Source organism: Silene latifolia, unplaced genomic scaffold (genome assembly GCF_048544455.1).
Source record: "Silene latifolia isolate original U9 population unplaced genomic scaffold, ASM4854445v1 scaffold_647, whole genome shotgun sequence".
NCBI classification, from domain to species: Eukaryota; Viridiplantae; Streptophyta; class Magnoliopsida; order Caryophyllales; family Caryophyllaceae; genus Silene; species Silene latifolia.
The window spans coordinates 1,153-26,366 of NW_027413557.1; the positions used below are offsets into that span (position 1 = coordinate 1,153).

The 25,214-nt window shown below is 38.5% G+C and overlaps 3 protein-coding genes across 8 annotated transcripts; all 3 read left to right on the top strand.

Moving 5' to 3' along the window:
• Window positions 1-7,456: 7,456 nt before the first annotated feature.
• Window positions 7,457-17,867, top strand: LOC141639957 (receptor-like protein EIX2). 6 transcript variants are annotated; one of them, XR_012542781.1, is made up of 4 exons: window positions 7,457-7,715; window positions 8,964-9,156; window positions 16,870-17,050; window positions 17,149-17,867. XR_012542781.1 is itself a non-coding variant. In XM_074448924.1 (3 exons), the coding sequence occupies exon 3, from the start codon at window positions 14,812-14,814 to the stop codon at window positions 15,874-15,876; it is 1,065 nt and encodes a 354-aa protein (XP_074305025.1). In that variant the 5' UTR covers window positions 7,457-7,715; window positions 8,964-9,156; window positions 14,780-14,811; the 3' UTR covers window positions 15,877-16,699. The 6 variants fall into 6 exon arrangements, 1 of the variants encoding a protein (XP_074305025.1); XR_012542782.1 differs by having other exon boundaries at window positions 17,161-17,867; XR_012542779.1 differs by having other exon boundaries at window positions 16,870-17,169.
• A 1,338-nt stretch (window positions 17,868-19,205) lies between these two features.
• On the top strand, window positions 19,206-19,753 carry LOC141639958 (uncharacterized protein At2g33490-like). Its single transcript, XM_074448925.1, has 2 exons — window positions 19,206-19,409; window positions 19,514-19,753. Exons 1-2 carry the CDS (start codon window positions 19,218-19,220, stop codon window positions 19,736-19,738), a joined length of 417 nt encoding a protein of 138 aa, XP_074305026.1. The 5' UTR covers window positions 19,206-19,217; the 3' UTR covers window positions 19,739-19,753.
• A 1,283-nt stretch (window positions 19,754-21,036) lies between these two features.
• Window positions 21,037-25,116, top strand: LOC141639959 (receptor-like protein EIX2; the record flags this gene model as incomplete). Its single annotated transcript, XM_074448926.1, has 3 exons — window positions 21,037-21,177; window positions 23,311-24,025; window positions 24,225-25,116. Coding segments are annotated over exons 1-3 (1,748 nt in total), but the record flags the coding sequence as incomplete, so codon positions are not given.
• Between the last annotated feature and the right edge of the window lie 98 nt (window positions 25,117-25,214).

Consider the following 25,214-nt stretch of genomic DNA (forward strand, 5'->3'; position numbering starts at 1 on the left):
CGTCCCTCTTAGCGGCTACGACGTCGTAACCACCCTTATACTGTCCCGCTCCTCCGGCAACACTGGTAGCATGGCATCGACATCCTCGGCTTTGGCCCTCTCGGTCAATAAGCTTCTCGGCTTCCTCGCAGCTTTCGCGGTGAGGAGGTCGAAGCTTAGCCTTCCCGGCTTCCCCCTTGCGGCGGAAAGATCAAGCTTAAACCGTTCAATCAATGGCTGAATTGGGCCATAGCCTTCTCTTGCTCCATAATGTGAACCGGCTAGCTAAGTCCATTCCTTGACCTCTTGTAAATTCTGCGTCCCCTCGCCCACAAGCTCGGTGGGGAGATCTTACAGGTAAGGAGTCAGCGGTGGCGTTTATCACCCGCCTTCTCAGGCTGCTTCTCCAATTACCGCTCGGTGAGAGCAGGCTGCTGAGCAGCGGATCTACAAAAAAAAAATTACAGTAGCATCCATATCGGCAGCTGATACATCGGAGAGATGTTGTCATCGGGAGATGCATAATGAACCAGCTGAAGTCGAACCCGGAGTTAGGTAAAGTACCAATCTGGACTTTCTTAGATGGAGGGCCCAGGGTGAATCGTTCTGTCCGGCAGCGGTGGAGGCGGCGGTGGCTCTTTCTCTTCTTTGGAGGAGGAGGGCCTTTAGTGTCACCACATCGCGATAACGTCGACGACCTCGCGTACTCCTCTGGACGGCCCAGGGTTAAGGGAAGGAATTGGGATAGGTCGCGTCCCAGAGCTTTGGCAGCTGCCTTTAATCTTCTCTTCGGCACTCCTACGATGTACGTGTGTGACCTCCGCAGGATCCGGGCTTTTTTGCTTGTCCATAAGTTCGTTGGGAGCCGATCTGCGATCGCGCGTCGGCTGAGGTGCGCTCAACGCGTTCCCGTCCCTATCAAGCCCTAACCTCTTCAGGTCCTCTCGAGCGAGATCTGGCCAAACGTCGTCTGCGAGAAACAGGACAAAGTTACATAAAGAAGTAAAACAAAGCTCAAAAAGCGGGAGCATAACGAGCGAAATGGGCCTGACTGACCCTACTCACCCTGGTTGGTAGGTATGAGGCCGGCCAGCGACAAAGCGACTCATCACGAAGAATAATGTCGAGTCGGGGCACCCGTCCCTTCTCGACATCAAGCAGTTTGCATCGCCCTTGGCTCATAAATCCCATGGCACTAAGAGGAACCCTGCGGCATCCATCTTACTACGGGAGACCCGTTTTCCACGCTCCCTCACTGCTCGCACCCCATAAGTTGACTTGGTCTTTGGAAGCCAAGGCGGCGGATAGTCATCCCGCTGCGGCGTACACCACCGCCTTTTCGGTCTTGCGGGAAGAAAGTTTATCAACGAGAGAGGCGCTGGCTCCGTACTGCGTTTGTACCACCCACGCCCAGGGGTCGTGCCGAAGATGATGGCGGCGGAATAAGTTAGCGTAGGACCTCCCCCTTGAAAAGCGAGCCACGAAGCCAGCTATCGTCCTAATGACAACGGATGCGGTTGAGCCACGGCGGCGTTCATAGCTTTGATGATGGCCACGACGTATTTATTCAAAGAAAGCAGGAGCCCATATTCCAGGTGCGATATACACGCCTTGATGTGACCGGGAGAACAAGCAGAGACCTTTGGCCCTCCTCGGGGGATAACCATTTTGTAACCCTCGCCGAAGGAGAAATGACCCTCGAAAAGAGTTCCACCGGAAAGTTTCTTCGAATTTATTGGTCCAGGCAGTCGGGACCGGTCGTGCGAGCCTCGCCATGATCCGGATATCGGCCTCTCACGCGGAAGAATCCTTTCCTCATCGCCGTATCAGTCGACTTCGTCCTCGTCTCCCAATCCTCCTTGGCTTTTTGGATCGACTTCGGGAGAAGGAGACCTAGCCCCGGACCTTATCGGGATGGCTTCTAAAGTATCTCCTCCTGGTCAAAGATGCAAGGGGAACCCAGGCGCACGGTTACTAGGGCCGGCATCAGCGGAAGACATGTTTACAACAAAACTTACAAGTTAAAAAGTTGAGAAAAATTTGTTTTGTTGCTTGAAGAAAAGCACTAGTGAAACAACGACTCACGAAGATTAGAAGAGAAGCCCTTGAAAGTTTAGAAGAAAATTTTAGAGAAAATGAAATTGGTGCCCAATTTGCCCAAGGCTAACGCCACTATTTATAGGGGCAGGCCCATGAAGGAGGACTGATCGGGGCACTGACCCGCAAAACGTCGGCCGGTCGTGCCCGAACCGAACACGTGTCGGACATGCTGACACGGAATGTCCCGATCGTTTGCCGCGATTGAGCGTCAATCAATGCAACGGTGACAAGCGTCTTCAACACGCCCCTTTATATCTCTGCCTGCTCATCTTCCTCAACAAATTCCTAATGTCTGTTCTCTGTAGGCCACATCATCAACCCATCGGCTTGTCGGCCGTGCAGGGGGCAATCAAAAGCACAGCGCTCACAAGCCTCGGTCTCGACCAGCACCACTTTCTTTTCCACATCGGATGCCCATTACACATCCATGTGGAGGGGGGATATGATACGGCCTAAGCGGACCAACCCGAGGTAAGAAGCGGGGCGAGAAAATTTTTTCACGCCGCTGAATATCGCTCGACATACGCCGGGCCCATACCACGCGCAGAACTCGGCGGGGGCAAATTGATGGGGCATATACGCACCCGACCAAGTCGACATATTGAGCAAGGTCAAAGATATCCGGCAAGTCAGCGGCGGTGACCCCTAACAGACGCTGCTTTGTCCGGCTTTGTCTCTTGTGTCTCGACCCCACGACAACTAGCCCGGTAAGGGGCACATTAGCGAACTCATATCCAAGACCCCTCGGCGGCGAGTCAACGGGGTCAGCAGGCTGCCATAGGTCTCTCGGCCGAGGGTAGCTCGGTCTTTCCACTGCTTAGCCACTTGGCCCTTGGCCACTACTACGTGACAAAGGTGAAAGTCTATAAATACTCCTCGACCCTCATTGAGGGAAAATATCAAAAATTAACCTAAGAGATCACAAATTAACCTAAGAATCACTATTCATACGGTAATATCCTCCTTTTCTCTCTACAATATATACTTCGCCAAGTAATTACGACTTATCCCTTTAAGTTTGCGGCTTGGCGTCGGAGTGAGTTCGCTCGGTCAAGCAGGAGCCCTCGATTCGTTCATTGTTTCAGGAGCGAGAGGAGGATTCAACCAAAAGCGTCATTCTACAAGCACGGGTGGTAACAAATAAGCGCTCGGAATTACACGGGAGCAGTTTCCAAAACAAAATCAAGGTAGGTGTGAGTTTTGTTTTATTTAAATGTTACGGCTATTAAATTAATTTGTGTTTACCTATGTTTTAATAATATTGTTTTAAGATTGAAAGTTTTAATCATGGAATGCTTTAAATTATCTTTCAAAGAAGTATTTATCAAATTTATTTCTTCGATCATTAATTATTTATTTACGCATATTTTTTTTTTTCAATTAATCAGTGAAAATATGTTTTATATCCGTTTATAAATGATTAAGATTTGAATGCAGGGGAAAGATTAAAGAAAATAGAATTATCAAGTTGAGATGTGATAGAATATAGAAATAAAGTATAATTGGTTAGGGTGTAGACTTTGCCTATTTTGAGATAAAACATTATTCTTTTAATTTTGCAGATCAATTGACACGGTAAATTCTTTGTGAGTAGGCGATTTGATAAATTTGGTATATGGAGTTCTGGATCAATTGGTATGATAATTCGTCTTTTGAATCAATTGGTATGATCATTCGTCTTTTGAATCAATTGGTATGTATGTATAAAGTTGTTAATGGATAAAACTATATTGTTATGATATGGGAGTTTTTTAAAGGTTTTGTCAAGGGTTATTTAAAAGAGAATAAGGTAGAAGTTTGTGATAATAATATCAGATTTGGAAAACAATTTACATGTTCGTAAATTTCTAGCAAAAATTAGAAGTGTTAATATTGAGTTATATTCTTTTGATCTCTCATATTTTGTTTGCTCTGATTAATTTTAGGAGTCTATTTTTGTCATTTATGTACATACGATGCTTTCTTTTAACATCACTTTTTTAAATTCATACTCCAAATTCATGAAACTCAAGATGGTTTTGTGAAAAAATTAGAAATATCTTACAGGTGGCTACATTTTTTTCTTTCTAGGGACGAGGTATTTATAATGTGCTTCTATTTATGAGACACCTTCAGTTAAAGATATAAACCCTCATGTAAATCATTCCATCACTTCATGATTAAAGCTTTATCCATCATAATAGTAAAAATATAAACATAAAAATGCCCAAATAAAAACAAGTAATTTTAAGTAGGATACAAACTAGTTTTTTAATAAAGAGATAAATATTTGACTGATGACATTTTTGTAAAGCTAGCTAGGTTCACGGCGTTTGTATATAAATTGAAAAATAAAATAAAAAGTGATGACGTGAATATTTTATGGACCAAATAGTTTGGACAACACTAATTCTCTAATAGGCTATAGCTAATGAACACTTATTAACAAAATTCGTAATTTATCTTCATTGCTTTTAGTTAATTGTGAAATCAAACCCCTTTACATGCAAAGGTGATGTTAAAAAAATGTTTTTATAGCACAAACTCCAAATAGAGTTATTTTTATTAAAAAAAGGCAGATTCTTTTTTGAAAACGTAAACCAAAAGTAAAATTGTAAAATTAAGAGAGAATTTTGGTTTTATTTTGTTTATAAATGATTACACATTAAATACCTTCTCTGTTTCCTAAAAATAAGCATGTATATTTTTGTATTTTATAATCTTTCGCAAAACCCGAGAAAAAATTATATATATTTTTATTTTATAAATAATTGTTAACAAATTTAAGAAAAATATTAAGTTCTTTAAGTTGTTAAAATCGATCCCGCATCGTAGGATCTTACGCTTATACGATCCATAAAGTGGTGACCGATACCAATCCTAGATAAAATCTTAATTTTGTAGGATCTTACAATTCAACTTGTCTCAATTTTTTTTCAAGTAGAATCTTAACCCAATCCTACGATTATGCGACCTGATCCTACATTATTAATATTTCAATTTTTTTGATTACTAAATTTTTATATATAACATTCATGTTACTAAGTTACTATAATCGGGAATAATTTGTGGGCACTGCGTTAAGATAATAGTGTTTTGATATTTAAACACGAGATTTTAATTAACATATTTTGATAACACAGTTATGTATTTTAGTTAATTAGTAGGATCTTACGATTCTACGATCCGATCCTACCGATTCGATTCTAATAAACTCATCGATCTAAAGTAGAATCCCGATCCTAACAACATTGTAAAACATTATATATATTTATTTTATTTTGTAAAGAGTAAAATATAAATATTTTGATTTTTATAATATAATTTAAAATCTTGTCTAATTGATGTTAATCCATTTTACATTTTTATCTCCTTTGTTAACTTTATTTTTTGATTGTATACTAGTATAGGCCCCTTTGCAATGCATGCACGATGTTTATATAATTTTACCTTTTAGTATACTATATTTATAGAGTGTAAATTGGACAATTCATTATTTTTTTAACGTTTTTCATCATTGTATTTTGATTTGAGAGATAAAAAAAAAACAATTTAAGTAATACTCATAACATGAAATGTGTATTTTAATGACATTTTTTCATGTTTTTTCATATAAAAATTTGTGCGACAAATTGTTTATGGTCCCCAAAAATTCTAGTTGGATGTAAATTTGATACTCGACACTACTTTTTAGAGGTGACAATCGGGTCGGAGTCAGGACTCGTCGAATCATGTAAGGTTTGTCACAACTCACAACTACATTTAGCCGGATTCGGATCCCTTATGGGCGGGTTTGTGACACCCCACGCTCAAGTGCCTTACGGGACCACTCCCGGTATAGGACGCCACCATCTCGGTTGCAGAGGCAATGATAATCAAAGACATTAAAGAAACGTACTTTAAAAGTAAATATAGTTTAAGTGATTACATGTCTCAAACCAAAGCATTAAATGAAATACAATCTTAAAACCAAAACTATCTACTAGCAAAAGCGAACAACTACGGACATTTTGCGACACGACGGAAGACTCTTCTAATGCCAGTGATGACTCGTCGACTAGCCCCAAAAGCATCGTATCAAACCTGCTCAACAAGCGCTCCATCCTAGAATGGATCACCACGATTTTACAAAACAAACAACGGGGTCGGTACTAATTACACTCTGGAAGCGATATGAAACAAACGTCAAACAACTCGATCAACACATCAAAAGCCGGTCTCCATCACCAATCTCCACTGGTTGACTACACACTAGAGTGTGTAGCCCTATGCTAAGTACCCATCGCAACGAGATACTCCACACCGCCGGTGGGGACGCATTGTTCCCACCTAAGCCCGCTCATCTCCATCGGCGATAAACCCATGTTCATTAATGTGCACATTCATAAATGCGGGTTCCACAGCGAATCAGGCGTGAAGCCACTCCCATAAGTGACTCCACTCGGCCAGGGGCCCCCAGAAGATCCGCAGAGAGATACAACAACAATCAACGATATTAATCAACAAGCGAGTCACAACCTCCGGCGGTATGATAAATCAACAATAACAATACAACCACCACACACATCATGTAATTGTCACCGAGTAAGAAAACCACACGGAATGAAATCAGAATCGGGCGATCTGCTTTTGTCTCAAAATCTCTCATCTACGAATCCTCCTCCTATACATACATTCATACAATTACTACCTTAATCACATAATCATAAAAACCCCCAAATCCCCAAATTAGGGTTTAACCAACATTAACCAAGTGCTATAAAAATGATATGTAAAACTTACCCTTGGCGCAAAAGAATCCGCAACGGCATAAAGAACAAAGAAACCCAAACACCTCTAACTCAAAGGTTTGCCAATAATGCGAATGAATCGAACAACGTAACTTGCAATCTCTCCTTTTTGTGTTTTTAGGTTTGTAAAAGTGTTTAGGAAAAAGATGACGGAGTATTATATATTAATCCGCATTATTAACAAACCCGTCGCAAATCCCGATAGCAGAGCTTACTCGATCGAGTAAGTCACGTACTCGATCAGTGCCAAGACTACTCGATCGAGTGCCGTCGAAAGAACTACTGATTCGTATACCAAACATACTTACTCGATAGAGTAAGCGCATTTCGATAAGTGCCCAAAACTCGTAAAGCTAGTAGTATTACGGGGTTAGCCATACCAATTCTTATCTTGGATTTGGATAAGGTAGGATCGTCGAGTCGGCTCATTGAGGATAAATTTGTCGGGTTGAGTCATTATCACAGTCACATTTGAGTTGTATGTATGTTTAGTAATCTTGAGCAATTTATATTGCATAAAAAATAAAATTTAAATGGCAAAATAGAGGTAACACGGATTAAACCGGTGTCATTAAACATGTTAGAATTCAAAACACAAATGTACACGTAGAAAATCAAATTAAACAAAAAATTGACCCAAATTTATGATTCAAAGTTCAAACTAGTTTCATTCCTTTTCCGGTGCATTTGTGTTTCGTACTTTTCCATCACAATATTTTGGCGTCAACCCCCATTTCCTTCTTCCCTGGTCACCATAATAAAACCTTATTTCCTTCACAAAAACCCTCGATTCGATTGTTCATCTGAGGAATCGGCCATTTCAAGCTCTGCATCAAAAGTTTCGTACTTTTCCATCACAATGGCCAGGTAATTCATGATTATGCCTGATTTTTGAGTTTGATTTATGGTTGTTGTTTGGTCGTCTTTTATGTTTTATGATATCGCCTTTATTCATGCATCTAGTTCTTGATTATGTTTGGGATTTGTGTGTAAGACGGTTTTACACTAATATAGTGAAAACCGGATTCAATCCTATCAGTGGTTAAAAGTAGTTATTATACAACGTGTTTTACTATAAACTTTATTTGTGATATTTTGAGTGGTTTGTGTGAATATATTGGAAGATTTTGAATTTATGATATAATCCAACCTCCCTTATCCCATAATTTGCGAAAACCCTTTTAAGGCAACTGAGTGATGTTCTTGTTTCATTTGCTAGACCTGCTTCAAGAACTAGCTAGAAACATTCTCTAAATTTGACTGTATTCAATTCAATGGAGGCGGCGTTTGTGTAGCCTATATTTTTAAGTGATTTCCATTTTCAATAAAATACAGTCAAAGAAACTATTGTGAGAAAATGTCCAACTAAATTGTTTTTACACATTCTCTAAACTATTGTGAGAAACTATTGTTATAATATACTCCGTAGTAGTTAACTCTTGTTTTTACACATCAAATTGTTTAGGCTAGTTAGTAGTTACTGTTATAGTGCTACATAAATAATCCTTTTGAGAGACGGCCTAAGCTAGTTAATTGCCACCGGCAGACCCTGGGTCGGCCTAAGCCAGTTAACCTCCCTCATCTGGTCGATTCTGGGTCCAGAGGGTTGAATCCGGTCAAGCTGGCCACCTTAATTGACCAACTAGTCTGAGAATACAGTATTACAAATAAGCATTTTTCACAGATTCATGCATTGATGGCTAGTCTAATTAAGTTGTTTTGCATTAGCACCTTCACAGATTCATGCATTGATGGCTTGAGGCATGTGTAGACAAAAGTGTGACAACCAAGAATAATTAAAAGAATGTTTGCACTAGAGAAGACCGAGATTATATTATAAAAAATGACTTATTTTAAGTCTTAGTTAATGATATAACTATAATATTACATGTTGATTCATAGTAATCCAGCCTTCTACAAAATTAAAATAAAAAAACATTTCCGTCTCATTCACTCATTATTATTTACACAACAATTATACACGAAAATGACTCCCCATTTCACCCACAGATTACAAAATCAGTTTCTTCTAGTATTATTCTATGCATGGCTAACCTATTTGATTGTCAAGTTGGATCATTAGAGTTTAATACCAACAACATCCAGTGTGTGCAGAGTGAGAGAGATGCCCTGCTTCACTTCAAACAGGCTATTCTTGTCGATCATTGCGGACTCCTCGATGATTGGGGACACGATCGGGGCTAACTTTGCCAATGGCGTGGCATTCGCTGCAACAACCAATCTGGCTTTGTCATCAGTCTCAAACTTGGTGGCTTTGTCTCTGAAATTAGGGAGTCTTGTCTAGAAGGTACACTTAGTAATTCTCTACTTGACTTGAAGCATTTGAAATATTTGGACCTTAGTTTTAATAGTTTCAGTGGACAATTACCCAAATTTATAGGTTCACTAGCTAGCTTATCTCTCCCTTCTTTGGTCTTGAGTAGGGATGGCGGTGGGTCGGGGACCGACCCGATGAGGTCGGACCTAATGGGTCGGGTATGGGTCTCGTTTTTGGACGATGGGTATGGGTCGGGTATGGGTCTTAAGAAAATATTTCGGGTCGGTGTCTAAGTTATGAGTCAAAATTACAAAGGTATGGTGATCTCATCTTTTGACTTGAAGCATTTGAAATATTTGGGTCGGAGTATGTTAAAGTAGTCTTGAAATTCCATGGTAATCTTGTTATAAATTTGGTAGATTAAGATTCGGGTGGGTCCTCAAATTTTTAGACCCTAAGTTTGAGTACGGGGGAAATCTCGGGTCGGGTGGGTGCAGGCGGACCCTACCCAGGACCCATTGCCATCCCTAGTCTTGAGGGGTAATTAAAGAGAAATCGGAAATCTTTCAGTTTAACATACCTTGATCTTAGCCTTAACATGAAATTGGTGGCTGGATTTAGTAGTATAAATCGTTGTAGCTCTTTATTGTTAACAACCTACCTTTCTTACAAGGCTTCGTTTGGATAAGCGTGGGTCTCTAAACTCACCCTTTCTCTTTCATATATTAATTCATCCCGACCCTCAGTGTCCTCGATCTTTCGGGTAATAACTTGAATGACACGTCGATAAGTGGTTGTTGAACTTGAGCGGACTTGAGAACGACTTTACATATCTTGATCTCTCTTATAATTTTATGTTTAGAAATGATTTGCAACTCTCGGAAAGTTAAAAGTCCTTAATAACTTATGTAGCTTGCAAACTTTACACTTGTCTTATACCAATCTCAACTACAAGTTCAATAACATCATCCAATCCTTTTCTACATGTCCACACAAGACATTAGTGTCTTTACAATTAAGTGAAAACCAAGTTTGGGCTCGATTCAGGACAATATTGGCGCATTTTCTTCCTTAAGGAAATTAGACGTTAGTCAAAATCAAGCAAGTGGTACCATTACTCGATCTCTTGGGAAAGCGACGATGCTTGAGGATTTGGATCTTTCTTTCAATTCTTTAAGTGGAACTCTCAACGCCCACTTATCAAACCTTTCAAAAACTTTCTAGAAGTTGTCATTTACAGAAATTGTGGTTAACATTAGTGCTAATTGGATCCATTTTATTTGGATTTAAGATAGGCCCTTATTTTCCAAGGTGGATTAACTCAAAAAAACCTTGTTATGCTTAGTATATCCAATGCTAGTATTTCGAGACACTATTCTATTTCCTTTTGGAACTAACCTTGTGGTCGGGAATTGGTTATCTAAACATGTCTCGAGAATATGATTAATGGTACAATTCGGATGTATCAATCATCTTTGACAACTCTCCTCAAATTGATCTGAGTTATAACTTCTTGGAAGGTGTAATACCCTCATTTCTTAGGAACAATGTATCCATTCTACATCTAAACAACAATAAGTTTTCAAAGGCCTTTTTTCAGCCCACATACAAAAACACCTCTTTCCAATCCCTATCAAGTAACTTGATAAGCGGGGTTTTATCGCACTCCAGATCAAACAAATAACTCGACTAATGTAGTAGGGTAAGGCATGGGTGAATACTAATTGTCTAAATTCTTATGCTTAGCTAAGTCGGCAATAATGAAGTAATGGTAATAATCTAACAACTAAACTAACAAATTAAAATGCAAATAAATAAGAGAAGTAACAACGAGCAAGGAAGGATTAAAGTTGTAAATCAAATGAATAAAAGGCCTAGAACTCGGGTAATTCCAATCTAATTCTAGGCTAATCGTTTAGGTGAAGCAAAGTCAAAGGAGGAGATGGCTCGGTGCCTAGAACCTCCCCAGGGTTGTGAGAAAGGACACTAGACTCAACCTCCAGGGTTTGAAAGTTGGTATTCCTAACTCAAAACCCAACAACCACGAAAACATGCATTTTTCCAAGGAGGTCAAGAATTTGGTCAAGATCATTAAGTACTCTTGAGGTCGGTAACCCTCCCTCGGTTCTCCCTTAGGTCTCGAGTTGGTGACAAGGTCAAATTTCGGAAATCTTTCAAAGTTTAATTCCTCTAAACTACCTCACCAATTTCCCTAAACAATTGATCAATTAGCCTTATAGGGTCATATAGGAGTAAGTAGAAGACTACTCCTAATCATGTTCCTAATTGCAAGAGAAACAACAAAGATGGAAACTTTAAGCATAAACATGGTGGAAGAACAAATTCTATTACTAATCATGCAAATATCCAACACAAATTATGAAGAAAGGCATTAATGTCCCAAGATGAGAAAGAGATTTGATCTTTGAGGCAATCTTTGAATGGACAAAGAAAGAGAAAAGATGAAGCAAAGGGAATTAACGGATTAAGTAGTAGTAGTATTAGAACAGCAGCAAGCAAGCTCTTGGATTCAAAACAACCTACTAATTTAAAACGTTGAATGAGCAAAAGATGAATTAAACTAATAATTAAAGAAGAAAGATATAAACTTTTTATTGAATGAAAATAAGAGAGGAAAAATTGGGGATATTGAGAGAGAAATAAGTCAATTTAATTCTAAGGTGGTGTTGCAGGTGGTCGAATTGGTGACTCGACATTTAATGGGATCGAGTGATGGTTGTGGCTGCGACATTGAAAGAGCAGCGAACCAGGTACGGTGCAGGTGGTTGGTGATGAAGCATGGTGATGTCGGGTTGAATGAAGGAAATGGTGGACTTTGGTTAGTGAAGATGATGATGATATGGTCAATGGTCATGATGATGAAATCAAATAGTATGGTTGTTGGTGATTGAATCCAACGAAATACCAGAACAAAAAGAGTGTGATTTTGGGAATAAACAAGAGTTGATAGCCAACTTTGACTTTTCCAATTCTTTTCTTTTGTTTTAGGCCCTTATTCCAAATCTTGATCTCTTTTATTATATAAAATTCGAATTATAATATTCCAAAAACTAATGTGTATTGCATTATATAAAACTAGACGACTAATATTATTTTAATACTAAAAACGGGTGAATAAATCGGCTCGAGTTATTAATTAAACCAAATAAGAGATAAAATGTGGGATTAAAATAAGTGTAATAATGTGTGATCAAATCTCATACTTATCATACTTCGTCATCGGATATTAAGTAAACTAAGACCCGTAATACTTTAAACTACTAATTGTCTTAACGGGCCTTCTCTTCCCTTGACTCACGACGAAACTGAGTTGCATTCCAATAACTTCGCGGAAAATTTTGACACATCTATCATGAAGCACGAAACAAACAATGGATGCATTTTCTCATCTGTTTTACTTTCAAAAACCAAACAAGAGTCATTTGGAGGATGTCATCTGTCTTTACAAGATAATTACACGGGATGCAAAGAAACAAATTCTAGGCGGAAGTTTAGCTATACTCCCAGGATTGACTCCAATCAAACCTTTGACCAAAAGGAGACCAAAAAGCCCGACTCTCTGGGTTTTCATAGTCACTCAAATTTTGACTTTAAGAAACTTGCGAAGCAGCAATCTTATGGTACTATATCAGTTTCTAAGAGAGAAATGTAAAATGATGCACATTACAATCAAGGTAAAAAAGGGATCTTGTTTTATGACAGCGATGTGAGGCTATCGGTTAAGTTTGAGTAATGGTAATAATCTAACAACTAAACTAACAAATTAAAATGCAAATAAATAAGAGAAGTAACAACGAGCAAGGAAGGATTAAAGTTGTAAATCAAATGAATAAAAGGCCTAGAACTTGGTTCTCCCACAACAATTCGTAATTCCACATACTAATTCCCTAGGCTAATCGTTTAGGCGAACGCGGAGGAGATGGCTCTAATTCGCTTTAACCTCCCTTAGGGTTCGCAAAGGACACTAGCTACTCCAACTAACCCCCTCCCGGGTTTGAAAGTTGGTATTCCTAACTCAAAACCCAACAACCACGAAAACATGCATTTTTCCAAGGAGGTCAAGAATTTGGTCAAGATCATTAAGTACTCATCGTATTCCGGGTCATCCCACTCCTCCTTCCGGAGGTCGATTTCAAACGCTAGTCTAGAGGCACCCTCCCTCGGTTCTCCTTTCCGGTCTCAACCTTAGTTGGTGACAAGGTCAAATTGCAGGTATCCAATTTACAACCTAACCAACTCCAGTTGGTGGACAAGGGTCACAAGTCGACACTACCCAAAAGCCAAACCTTAAACATGCAAATTCCTCTAAACTACCCTCACCAATTTCCCTAAACAATTAGCCCATATGAAAATCAATTAGTGAAACTACTCATGTCGGGTCAAACCAATAGAAGACTACTCACTAATCATGTTCTAATTGCAAGAGAAACAACAAAGATGGAAACTTTAAGCATAAACATGGTGGAAGAACAAATTCTATTACTAATCATGCAAATATCCAACACAAATTATGAAGAAAGACGAATTAATCTAAGATAGAAAGAGATTAATGCAAAAAGACACAAACTTTAACATAAGCAACTCAAAGATTCAATCTTTGGAAGAACAACAAATGATAAACAAAGAAAAGATAACAAGAGAGAGATTAACATCAATTAAACAACAAGAAGTAGTATTCTAACATGAACAACTAAACAAGAATTAAAAGAAAAACAAAATGTAAACAAATGAAATAAGGAAGAGAAATTATACCACTTAATTGCAGAAGGTGGAAACTTGGATTGATTCTTCAATTCCCCAAATACATGATTAAAATTACTAAAATTGTAAACTAATTGAAAAGCAATGAAGAACTTGAATGAACAAAAGATGAATTAAACTAATAATTAAAGAAAGAAAGATAACAACTTTTTATTGAATGAAAATAAGAGAGGAAAAATGTGGGTTTCTGATATTGAGAGAGAAATAAGATTAACTAGCCTAATTTAATTCTAAGGTGGTGTTGCAGGTGGTCGAATTGGTGACTCGACATTTAATGGGATCGAGTGATGGTTGTGGCTGCGACATTGAAAGAGCAGCGCAGTCGGGTCAGCTATGGTGGTGGAGTTTGCAGGTACGGTGCAGGTGGTTGGTGATGAAGCATGGTGATGTCGGGTTGAATGAAGGAAATGGTGGACTTTGGTTAGTGAAGATGATGATGATATGGTCATGTGGTCATGATGATGAAATCAAATAGTATGGTTGTTGGTGATTGAATCCAACGAAATACCAGAACAAAAAGAGTGTGATTTTGGGAATAAACAAGAGTTGATAGCCAACTTTGACTTTTCCAATTCTTTTCTTTTGTTTTAGGCCCTTATTCATTTGGTTACGGTCAAACTTGATCCGTCTTGACTCATTTTATTCAACCCGCTTCTTCTCTTTTTCGTACCTACACAATAAAATATCGAATCACAATACTAATATTCCAAAAACTAATGTGTATTGCATTATATAAAACTAGACGACTAATATTATTTTTAATACTAAAACGGGTGAATAAATCTAGCTCGAGTTATTAATTAAACCAAATAAGAGATAAAATGTGGGATTAAAATAAGTGTAATAATGTGTGATCATAACTTGTTTTCAGAAAAGTTGCCGGACTGTTGGAGCTATTTCGATATGTTATCTCACCTCAATCTACAGAACAACAATCTTTGGGGAAATTTACCAACTTCCATGGGTGCATTACATCAACTCAATGTTCTACACTTGAGCAACAATAATTTATCTAGTAAACTACCGACTTTCCTGGTGAACTGTACGTTATTGGTAATTCTGGACCTTGCAAATAACTCATTGATTGGTCACATACCCCCTGACTTTGGGCATAGTTCAGGAAATCTTGTCATTCTTAGCCTACGAAGTAATCGCCTTGTTGGGGTTCTACCAACAAGTTTTTGTGATTTTTCTCACCTCCAAATTTTGGACCTTTCGAACAACTACATATCCGGAACCATTCCAAGATGTTTAAGCAAACTGGTAAGCATGGCCAACACAGTTGTTGAGAATTCTCTACTGTTGTATCAAGATGATGCACGTGTGATGTGGAAAAGAAATGACCAAACATTTGGTGGTTTCTTCTCATTATCATTTCTTAAAGGCATTGATGTTTCCAACAATAGGCTAGAAGGCCATATTCCGGAAGGCATATCAAGTCTCATTGGATTGAAATTCTTAAATCTTTCGAGAAACAATCTTACCGGACCTATTATGTCAAGAATAGGGCAGTTGACTTCTTTGGAATCTCTTGATTTATCACGTAACCATCTCTCCGGTAAAATTCCACTTAGTTTGGCTCAACTTAGTTCTCTGGCGATGTTAGATATTTCAGATAATAACTTGACCGGAAAGATTCCAGATGGCACACAATTACGCAGCTTTGATGCTTCATCATACATGGGAAACCCCGGACTTTGCGGAGCACCGCTTCCTAAATGTGCCGGAGATGAAGCACCTACCATGGCACCAATTGGAGATGGCAAGCAAGACACGAAAAACGACTTTTTGCTAGGACTGTACATAAGCGTTGTACTTGGATTCATTGTTGGATTTTGGGGAGTTTGTGGCACTTTAGTTCTGAAAAGATCTTGGAGACAGGCCTATTTCCGATTCTATGAAGACACAAGAGACAAGATTTATGTTATATGGGTTTTTAAAATAGCCAGAGCTTGGAGGAGATCTTAAAGCTACTTTAGTAAATCTTGCTGTCATATTTTTGTTATCAACATTCTTGTTTACAGTTTCTTGTTCCTAATTATTGAAGTCAGAATTTGTTTTTCTTTCTTTCGAGGGGTTGATATATTTCATTCTACAGAATATATAATTTAGTTGCTTGAAAATTTGGATTCTTATTTAGATTTTGATTTACAATTTTGTATAATGGCTAGCATTATTGTTGGCAGAGTCATGAACCATTTAGTAGAATCTTATGATTTAACAAAGCAAGATAACACGATTGATCACGATGTTGTTGAATGTAAACCTTCTATTTTACCATTATTATCGACCGTGTATGAGAAAATTTCAACTGTCATTCTGCAAATCTAAATATATATACGGTGGTGTTCCACTATGTTTCAAGGCAGCACTCGAGGCGCTCAACTTATCAATTACTGTTGCTGGTATCACAAACTTGAAAGAATGATCACTTAAATAAGGCACAAGGCGTAGCTGTGGTTGTCTTGGGTCTGTAAAGTGTTAAAACACTTTAGTCTTATTTTATTTGAGGAAGCGTAAGGCGCACTGAGGCAATGAGATGCAATGCAACGGAGCATGCTTTTTGATAGCGGGGCACACTTTTTTTGTGTATGAACTGTAAATAATTCTATACTCAGGGCAATGCTAAAAAGAATAACAAACTTAGCTAGCAATGGTGCAGCCGTCGCGGGGTGCATGCGCAGCAATGGTGATTGGTGAAAGGGCAAATAACATGAGGATATCAGCAACAAAGCCAACTATTACTTCAGCTAGAATGATGATAACTACTGCACTGTTGAAAATATTGCCTTTACCACGCGTACCTGTGCATGACACTCGACAATCAAACCTGGGTCGACTCTTCCTGGAGTTAAATTGATACATGCATTTTATGTTACTTGCTTTCATGAAACCTTTGATATTTCGGTCAGGTTATTCATTTGTTTCACTTCAGCTGGAATAATGACAATTACTGCACAGGTGAAGATTGTGTGCAGTGTGATTATTTTCGCAGCGCGGCATTCTACCTGGTAGTTGCAGCCTCAGTTTCCGTCATTTTTGCTCAAATGATCATTAGCATCTCAACTGACCGTGGTTGTTGCAGTGGCCGTAATTCTTCTTCAACTTCACAAATACTCGCCATTTTCGCCTTCTTCTCTTGGTAATTTATTTTTGACTGATTTTTTAGAACAGTTGTTTTTACTGCACAGGTGAAGATTGTGTGCAGTGTAATTTATTTTTGACTGATTTTTTAGACAGCCATAAAAACAGGTTTTGATGTTGATGGTTTTCTGTTTCATGGCCACCTTTACATCTTACAATAGATCGGTCTTTGGTTAAACTCACTGGTGTACGAGTTAAACTTAATGTGATGTAGATATATTTATCGTCTCATCCTCATCCCTGAGAAAAACTGTCATTAGAATGGTTATGTATAGCAGCAATCGTAGTCTACTTAATTGGAGTAGCGAAACAGTATGACATTCAATTCCCTGAATCGGGTATGGGATATTTGGTGCATCTGGTGCATTTTCCTTTGGTGCTGCAACTTTTGGAATCATTACTTACTATACCTTAGTTTCCAAAAATAGCAGAAGAAGAATTCCGAAAGCTAGGGTGAATAATTCTACTGTGCTTCAAAGTTCATAATCATGGTAATCCGGCTGATCATATGGATAATCCCTGCAACACCAGTGCGCCGATTTGACAGTGGAGCGACACGAGACGCCAACAGAACAGTGCCGAATTCCTGTGATGGTTCAAGCTTGAGTTGCATTCATCATTTGAATATGTATTGATATCCTGTGTGATTTGTGAGAGTATAATTATACATTCTGCCATTCATCATAAATGCCTTATTCGTCATTTTTGTAGACTTTTAATCGGTAATTTCGAGGATTAAAAACCCTCATTCAAATTGTTTCTACTTTCTTTTACATCCTTTTAGACTTATTTGAAAGGCGGTTTAAAGGCTATTTTATTTCGGTCCGGATTCTCTCCATTACTCGAAAAGAAATGAATCTCCATTACTTTTGAACGGTCCAGATTGAATCTTGGGACGATCTAGTGGTTGTAATTATTTCAAAAAAGTAATGTTTTAGTGAATGGAGAGAGAAAATATATTAGAATAAGAGTGTATTAGAGAAGTAATGGAGAGAAGGTAATGAAGAGGATCCAAATTGATTTTATTCAAATTTTGGCCGTTTTGTCTCTGCTATATTCACAACCTAATTTATGCTAGATGTTATTTACGAAAATACACAATCGGGTTTATTTATTTGTAAAAATGAAATCACGAGTGTGAATATAGGCTACAAACTTGAAGGTCAGACTTTTTTTGCTCAACCTTCATGTTTGTAGCCTAAGTATGGACTTGTGTGGTCACTGCAGCCCAAAGTAGATATTCAATTCACACATTTTATATTCAAATTCTGAATTCATTAGGAGATTTCATGAGCTCACATTTGAAGCTACACGGCAAAAATATTTTGAGTCGGTTCTTATCAGTCTTGATTTCTATTAGTCTTGCTGCTTTGCTATCCCACGCAAAAATTAACATGTGTGGTCGTTAGGTAATTCTCGAAATGATCACACCACTGGTCTAAATTAAGGCCTTATTCTTTGCTACTGTAAATGTTACAAATTAAACTTGTTTTCTTTTAGGTAAAATTTGTTTTCTGTGAATTTGTTTTCTTCTATCCAAATAAGATGTTTTTAACATTGTTATTTTAATTGTGAGTTCTTTGGGTTGCTTGACATGTGAATCTGATGATGGAAAGGGGAGTTCTTCCGTCTTGGAAAAATAATTTTCTTTTTATTGCTATATATTGTGTTGAATTTGTTGTGGCCTGAATGTGGTGGGTGATTAGCTTCTTTATACGTATGCAAAAAAGGCATTGTTGATGCTGGGAAACATTCAACTTGAACTTCAGAAACTTGTTGATCTTTATGTAAGTCCTAGTTGCGGTGGCTTTTTATTTTGTTTATCGTCGGTTATTCTATCTTCATATAAAACCATGATATAATCTTGCTCTTCTGTGTTTTGGCAGCGTTCCAATATTTTCGTCACTATCACGAATCCATCAGAATCTCTTCTCAATCAACTTCAAACTGTACAGGTTTTCATTACTATAACCTATTTTCATAAATGTCCATTTACTTGGTATGCAAGATCTTGACTGGATTCTTTTCCTTTTAATTAATATAGGAAATGAAACAACAGTGTGACGAGAAAAGGTATGAACCTTGGTCTACATAAGGTCTCTTTTTCCACAAATTTTAAGTTGTATTTAAACTAGAAAATGGTATGCAGAGCTGTATATGAATACATGCTGGAACAACAGCGAGAAAAAGGACGGTCAAAAGGTGGAAAAGGTGAAAGTTTTTCTATGGATCAGTTGAAGCAAGCCCATACTGAATATGAAGAGGAAGCGACTCTTATGTGTTTTCAGGCTGAAGTCTCTAAGCAAGGACAATCTCGATGTCTTTTAACACAAGCAGCTCGTCATCATACAGCTCAGGTCTAGCCGGTGGTTCTTACCTGACTATCAATACCTTCAACAATATGTCTACTACTAAAATTCTGATTCTAATAACTTTAATGAATACTTTGTTTGAATTACAGTTAAACTTCTTCAAAAGGGGGGTTAAATCGCTAGAGACAATTGACCCACATGTAAAGCTGATTGCCGAAAAGCAACATATAGACTACCAACTTAGTGGGCTTGATGACAATGATGGAGAAGATGAGGAAGAAAACAGTTATGATTCTAAAGATCAAGGAGAATTAAGCTTTGACTATCGCCCACAAAAGCTGGGAACTGACGCTGAATTAAGATTCAACAATTAAATGCCGGACAAGTGTTCCTCGGCATTCCTGCTGCCAATAAAGGTTTTTTATTCCCGCCTCAAGTTCTCATATCTCAAGTATTACCGACAATTTAATTGTCGCCTAAGTATGGAGGGGTGATGCTTTGGTAATGATGGGAAAACGCAACAAGTTGGTATCGATTGTGGAGAAACCTTTAGCCCGGTGGTAAAGCCCTCTACAATTCGAACGGTTCTATGTCTTGCTCTTTCAAAATCATGGTCCATTCATCAACTTGATGTTAAAAATGCTTTTTTACATGACACATTTAACGAAACGGTCTATATGTATAACCCATCGGCTATAGGGACAAATCACGACCTGATCATGTTTGTCTCCTAAAGAAATCGCTATAAGGGCTCAAGTAAGCACCTCGTGCTTGGTATAAACGGTTTGCTGACTATCTTTCTCATCTTGGTTTTACTCACAGCAAAGTGGATCACTCTTTATTCATTTTTCGACAAGGTACACATCTTGCATATTTACTGTTATATGTCGATGATATTATATTGACGTGTTCCTCGGATGCTCTACGGACTACTATTATGAGTATGCTTCAGACGGAGTTTGCTATGAAGGATCTCGGCCCTCTAAGTTATTTTTTGGGCATTTCCGTCAAGCGTTGCTCTAAGGGCTTATTTTTGTCTCAAACCAAATATGCTACTGAAATTATCGAGCATGCTGGTATGATATCTTGTAAACCCGCTGCGACCCCCGTTGATACAAAACCGAAATTGAGTGCGGCTCCCTCGGTTCCGTGTGATAATCCCACACTTTATCGTAGTCTTGCCGGTGCCCTACAATATCTCACTTTTACTAGGCCCGACATTTCTTATGCCGCCCAGCAAATCTGCCTCTTTATGCACAATCCTATGACCGAACACATGGCCGCCCTTAAGCGCATTGTTCGCTATGTTCAGGGTACTTCTGAACGTGGATTATGGCTCTATCCATCTGCTCCTTCCCTTCTTCGTGCTTACACGGACGCTGACTGGGGAGGGTGTCCAGATACTAGACTGTCCACTTCTAGTTATTGTGTATTTTTGGGTGCTAATTTAATCTCATGGGCTTCCAAGCGACAACCCACACTATCCCGATCCATTGCCGAGCCGGAATAACGTGGTGTGGCCAATGTTGTCGCGGAGTCGTGTTGGCTCCGCAATTTACTAGTAGAGCTGCACGTCCCTATGCCTAAAGCTACCCTTGTTTACTGTGATAACGTGAGCGCTATTTATCTCTCGGGTAACCCGGTTTAACACCAACGTACTAAACATATCGAAATGGACATTCATTTTGTCCGGGAAAAGGTTGAACGCGGTGAAGTTCGTGTGCTTCATATCTCCTCTCGTTATCAAATCGCGGATATCTCTACCAGAGGCCTCCCTCTAGTTCTTTTTGTTGATTTCCGTGACAGTTTAAACGTTCGTATACCTCCCGTATCAACTGCGGGGTGTGATTGAATAAGTCAACTAGTAAATAATGTAATTAATTTGTTGTTATTCTGTTACCTAGTTTAGTGTTATTAGCTTCCTAGTTTAGAGTATACGATTCCTTAATTAAAGGATATGATTCCTTGATTGAAGGATCACTCTTGTATTTATACCTAACATCTTTGTCAATAATACTGACCAATTAAACTCTCAATCGCTTTCAGGTAAGGCTTCAATTCACCAGATTGAGCCTATTTGAAGTATAATCGAAAGAGCCGTAATAGTGTGTTCTTTTTCAACTGAATAAATGAATGGCTGTAATTCTGTATGTTGTATGAAGTTACTGAGTTACTGCAAAGTAGTTCTTCCTCTTGAATTCACCATATTTTCCTTGTTATCTGCTCATGGAAATCCAATACCAAATTGTCGGTATTACGGGTGTACCACTTACAAGTTACAACATACATCTACCAAGATGGAAATCATGCTGACAAATGGCTGAAACGAGATACGACTTCTACATACAAAACGAGATACGAGTACATAGGAATTTCGTAAATAATAGTTTCACAAAGATAATAGAGATCTTCTCTCCAAAGTTTTTGGGATCCACGGGACCAAGATTAGCTTAAGCATTATTGGCAGCGAGTTAAGCCAAAATGTGTAACAAATCATTGAAATTTGAAAAGTCTAGCTTAAGTTACACGCCAGAAGACCAAGACTAACGCCTAGCTTAAGTTACACTGTAGAAGACTAAGACTTTATAAACCATTGCTGAACCTTTACCATACAAGATCTATCCACAAGACCTAGACCTATCCAAGTACCACCGTTGTCTTCGTAGGGTTTCTCTGATACCATTTGTAACAACCCGATCCTCATTTATATATCCCTTTTTATAATCATGTAATTGCACGTGGACTAAATTAGTTTCCCATCAACATGCCTTTTATGGGTCGGATACTGTATGGCCGAGTTCATAAACGAACCACAGAGGATCCTTTTACCCAATTCTCCTAACTATACAATAAGTGAATATGTGTCCTAATCTACGTTGAAAAGTTTAGCCCAAATTACACTTACACTCAAGAAGACCAAGACTTCACTATTGCTCAAACATTACCATACAGGTATCAATCATTGTTATATAAATACGTGCATACACTAATCTTGTACTCAATCAAACAAATATCATTAACTCAATATTTTTTACATAAAAAATGACAACCCATTTCCCCCTTAAATTATATAATCACCTTCACCTTCTCCAACTACTATTTAGTGTGTGGCTAACCTACTGTAATTGCCAAGTTGGATCATCCAATTTTTAATAACAACACCATCTTTTTGTCCAGAGAGTGAGAGACATGCCCTGCTTCATTTCAGACAGGACATTCTTTACGTCGGTGGTGGGATTCTCGATGATTGGGGACACACTCTAGACTGCTGTCAATGGCGCGGTATATGTTGCAACAACCAATCTGGCCATGTCATCGGTCTCAATCTTTCTGGTGAGTTTTGTCAACAAGGTACACTCAGCATTTCTCTACTTAACTTGAAGCATTTGAAATATTTGGACCTTAGTTTTAATAATTTCCCAGAAACATTACCCAAATTTATAGGTTCACTAGCTACCTTAGAACACCTTAATCTCTCCGGTGCTGAGTTTGGAGGTGTGATTCCCAAGAAATAGGAAATCTTTCTAGTTTAACATCTCTCGATCTTAGCAGTAACATTAATTTAAGGGCGGAAAGCTTGTGGTGGTTTTTCGCGTTTGAGGTTCTTAAGGGAACTGGAATTAAGTGATATTGATCTGAGTACGACTGCAAACACATGGCTCTCTATTGTTAACAACCTGCCTTTCTTACAAAAGCTTCGTTTAGATAATTGTAAACTATCTCTAAACTCACGACGTTCTCTTTCATATATTAATTCATCCACAACCCTTGGTGTCCTCAGCCTATCAAATAATAACTTGAATGACACATCAATATTTGAGTGGTTGTTAAACTTGAGCGGACTTGAGACCAGCCTTACATATCTTGATCTCTCTGAAAATCAGATGTTTGGAAATAATTTGCAATCGTCTCAGCGTTCAATGAAACGCCTTGATAATTTATGTAGCTTGCAAACCTTAATCTTAGAAAATACCAATCTCAACTACAAGTTCTCGACATCATCCAATCCTTTTCTAAATGTCCACACAAGGCATTATTGTCCTTACGATTAAGTGGAAACCAAGTTTGGGGCTCGATTCCAGACAACATTGGTGCATTTTCTTCCTTAAGGGAATTAGACGTCGATGATAATCAACTCAATGGAACCATTAATGAATCACTTGGGAAACTCACGATGCTTGAGACTTTGGATCTTTCTTCAAATAATTTGCATGGAACCATTAGTCAATCACTTTGGAAACTGACGATGCTTGAGACTTTGGATCTTTCTTCAAATTATTTGAATGGAATCATCACAACTGCCCACTTATCAAATTTTTCAAAATTGCTTTTGTTGGACTTGTCTAAGAACACGGAAATTGTGGTTAACATTAGCGCAAATTGGATTCCTCCATTTCAAATGTATACGCTAGTTTTGGGGTCATGCAAGATTGGCCCTTATTTTCCGATGTGGGTCACAACTCAAAAAAACTTGTCATGGCTTGATATATCCAATGCTAGCATTTCAGGCACTATTCCTATTTCCTTTTGGAACTCGAGCGTGTGTTTGGGAATTAGATATCTAGACATGTCTCGCAATATGTTTAATGGTACAATTCCAGATGTATCAATCAGTTTTGACAACCAACCTGACATTAGACTTGGCTACAACCTCTTGGAAGGTGTAATACCCACATTTCTAAGGAACACCGTGTCCATTCTATACTTAAACAACAAGCAAGTTTTCGAAAGGCCTTACTCCTTTCTTGTGCCCACATACACAGACGCCTCTTTTCGATCTTGACCTATCAAGCAACTTCTTTTCAGAAGAGTTTCCGGACTGTTGGAACTATTTCGATAAATTAAATAACCTTCATTTAGAGAACAATAGTCTTTGGGGAAAGTTACCGACTTCTATAGGTGAGTTAAACCTTGGTGGTCTACACTTAAGCAACAATAATCTATCGGGTGAACTACCGGCGTCCTTGGTGAATTGCACGTCATTGCTAATTCTTGACCTTGCAAATAACTCATTTACTGGTCGCATACCCTCTGACATTGGGCATAATCTCGGATTTCTCGTAATTCTTAACCTACAAAGTAATCGCTTCGTTGGGGTTCTACCTACAAGCTTTTGTGATCTTTATAACCTCCAATTCTTGGACCTTTCCGACAACTACATCTCTGGAACCATTCCAAGATGTATATACAAGCTGGTAAGCATGACTCACACAGATGATGAGTCCATTGAAAGTTTGGGGCCGTATACAGACGGATATTCTTCCGATTATGAAAGCTTTACGTGGAAAAATAATGAACAAACATTTGCTGGTTTCAATTCGTTAATGTTACTAAAAGGCATTGATATTTCCAACAATAAGCTAGAAGGCGAGATTCCAGAAGGCATATCAAGTCTTGTTGGTTTGAAATTCTTAAATCTATCGAGAAACAATCTTACTGGTCCTATTATGTCAAAAATAGGCCAGTTGACGTCTTTGGAATCTCTTGATTTATCAAATAACCATCTCTCTGGTGAAATTCCTCTAAGCTTAACTCAAATTAGTGGTCTATCGGCCTTCGACATTTCCAACAATAGCTTGACAGGGGAGATCCCCATTGGCACACAATTACAAGGTTTTGATGCTTCATCATATATGGGAAATCCCGGACTTTGTGGAGCACCGCTTTCTAAATGCACCGGAGATGAAGCACCTGCCATCACACAAATTGGAGATGTCAAGCAAGACACGAATGACGACTTCATGCTAGGACTGTACATAAGTGTTGTACTTGGATTCATTGTAGGATTTTGGGGAGTTTGTGGCACTTTAGTTCTGAAAAGATCTTGGAGACATGCATATTTCCGATTCT

Excerpts from the sequence above, each read along its gene's own strand:
- LOC141639957 (XM_074448924.1), top strand. The coding sequence starts at position 14,812 with ATGTTATCTCACCTCAATCTACAGAACAACAATCTTTGGGGAAATTTA.
- LOC141639958 (XM_074448925.1), top strand. The coding sequence starts at position 19,218 with ATGCTGGAACAACAGCGAGAAAAAGGACGGTCAAAAGGTGGAAAAGGT. Across the intron at positions 19,410-19,513 it reads CTCGTCATCATACAGCTCAG|TTAAACTTCTTCAAAAGGGG; the intron begins GTCTAGCCGGTG and ends TTTGAATTACAG.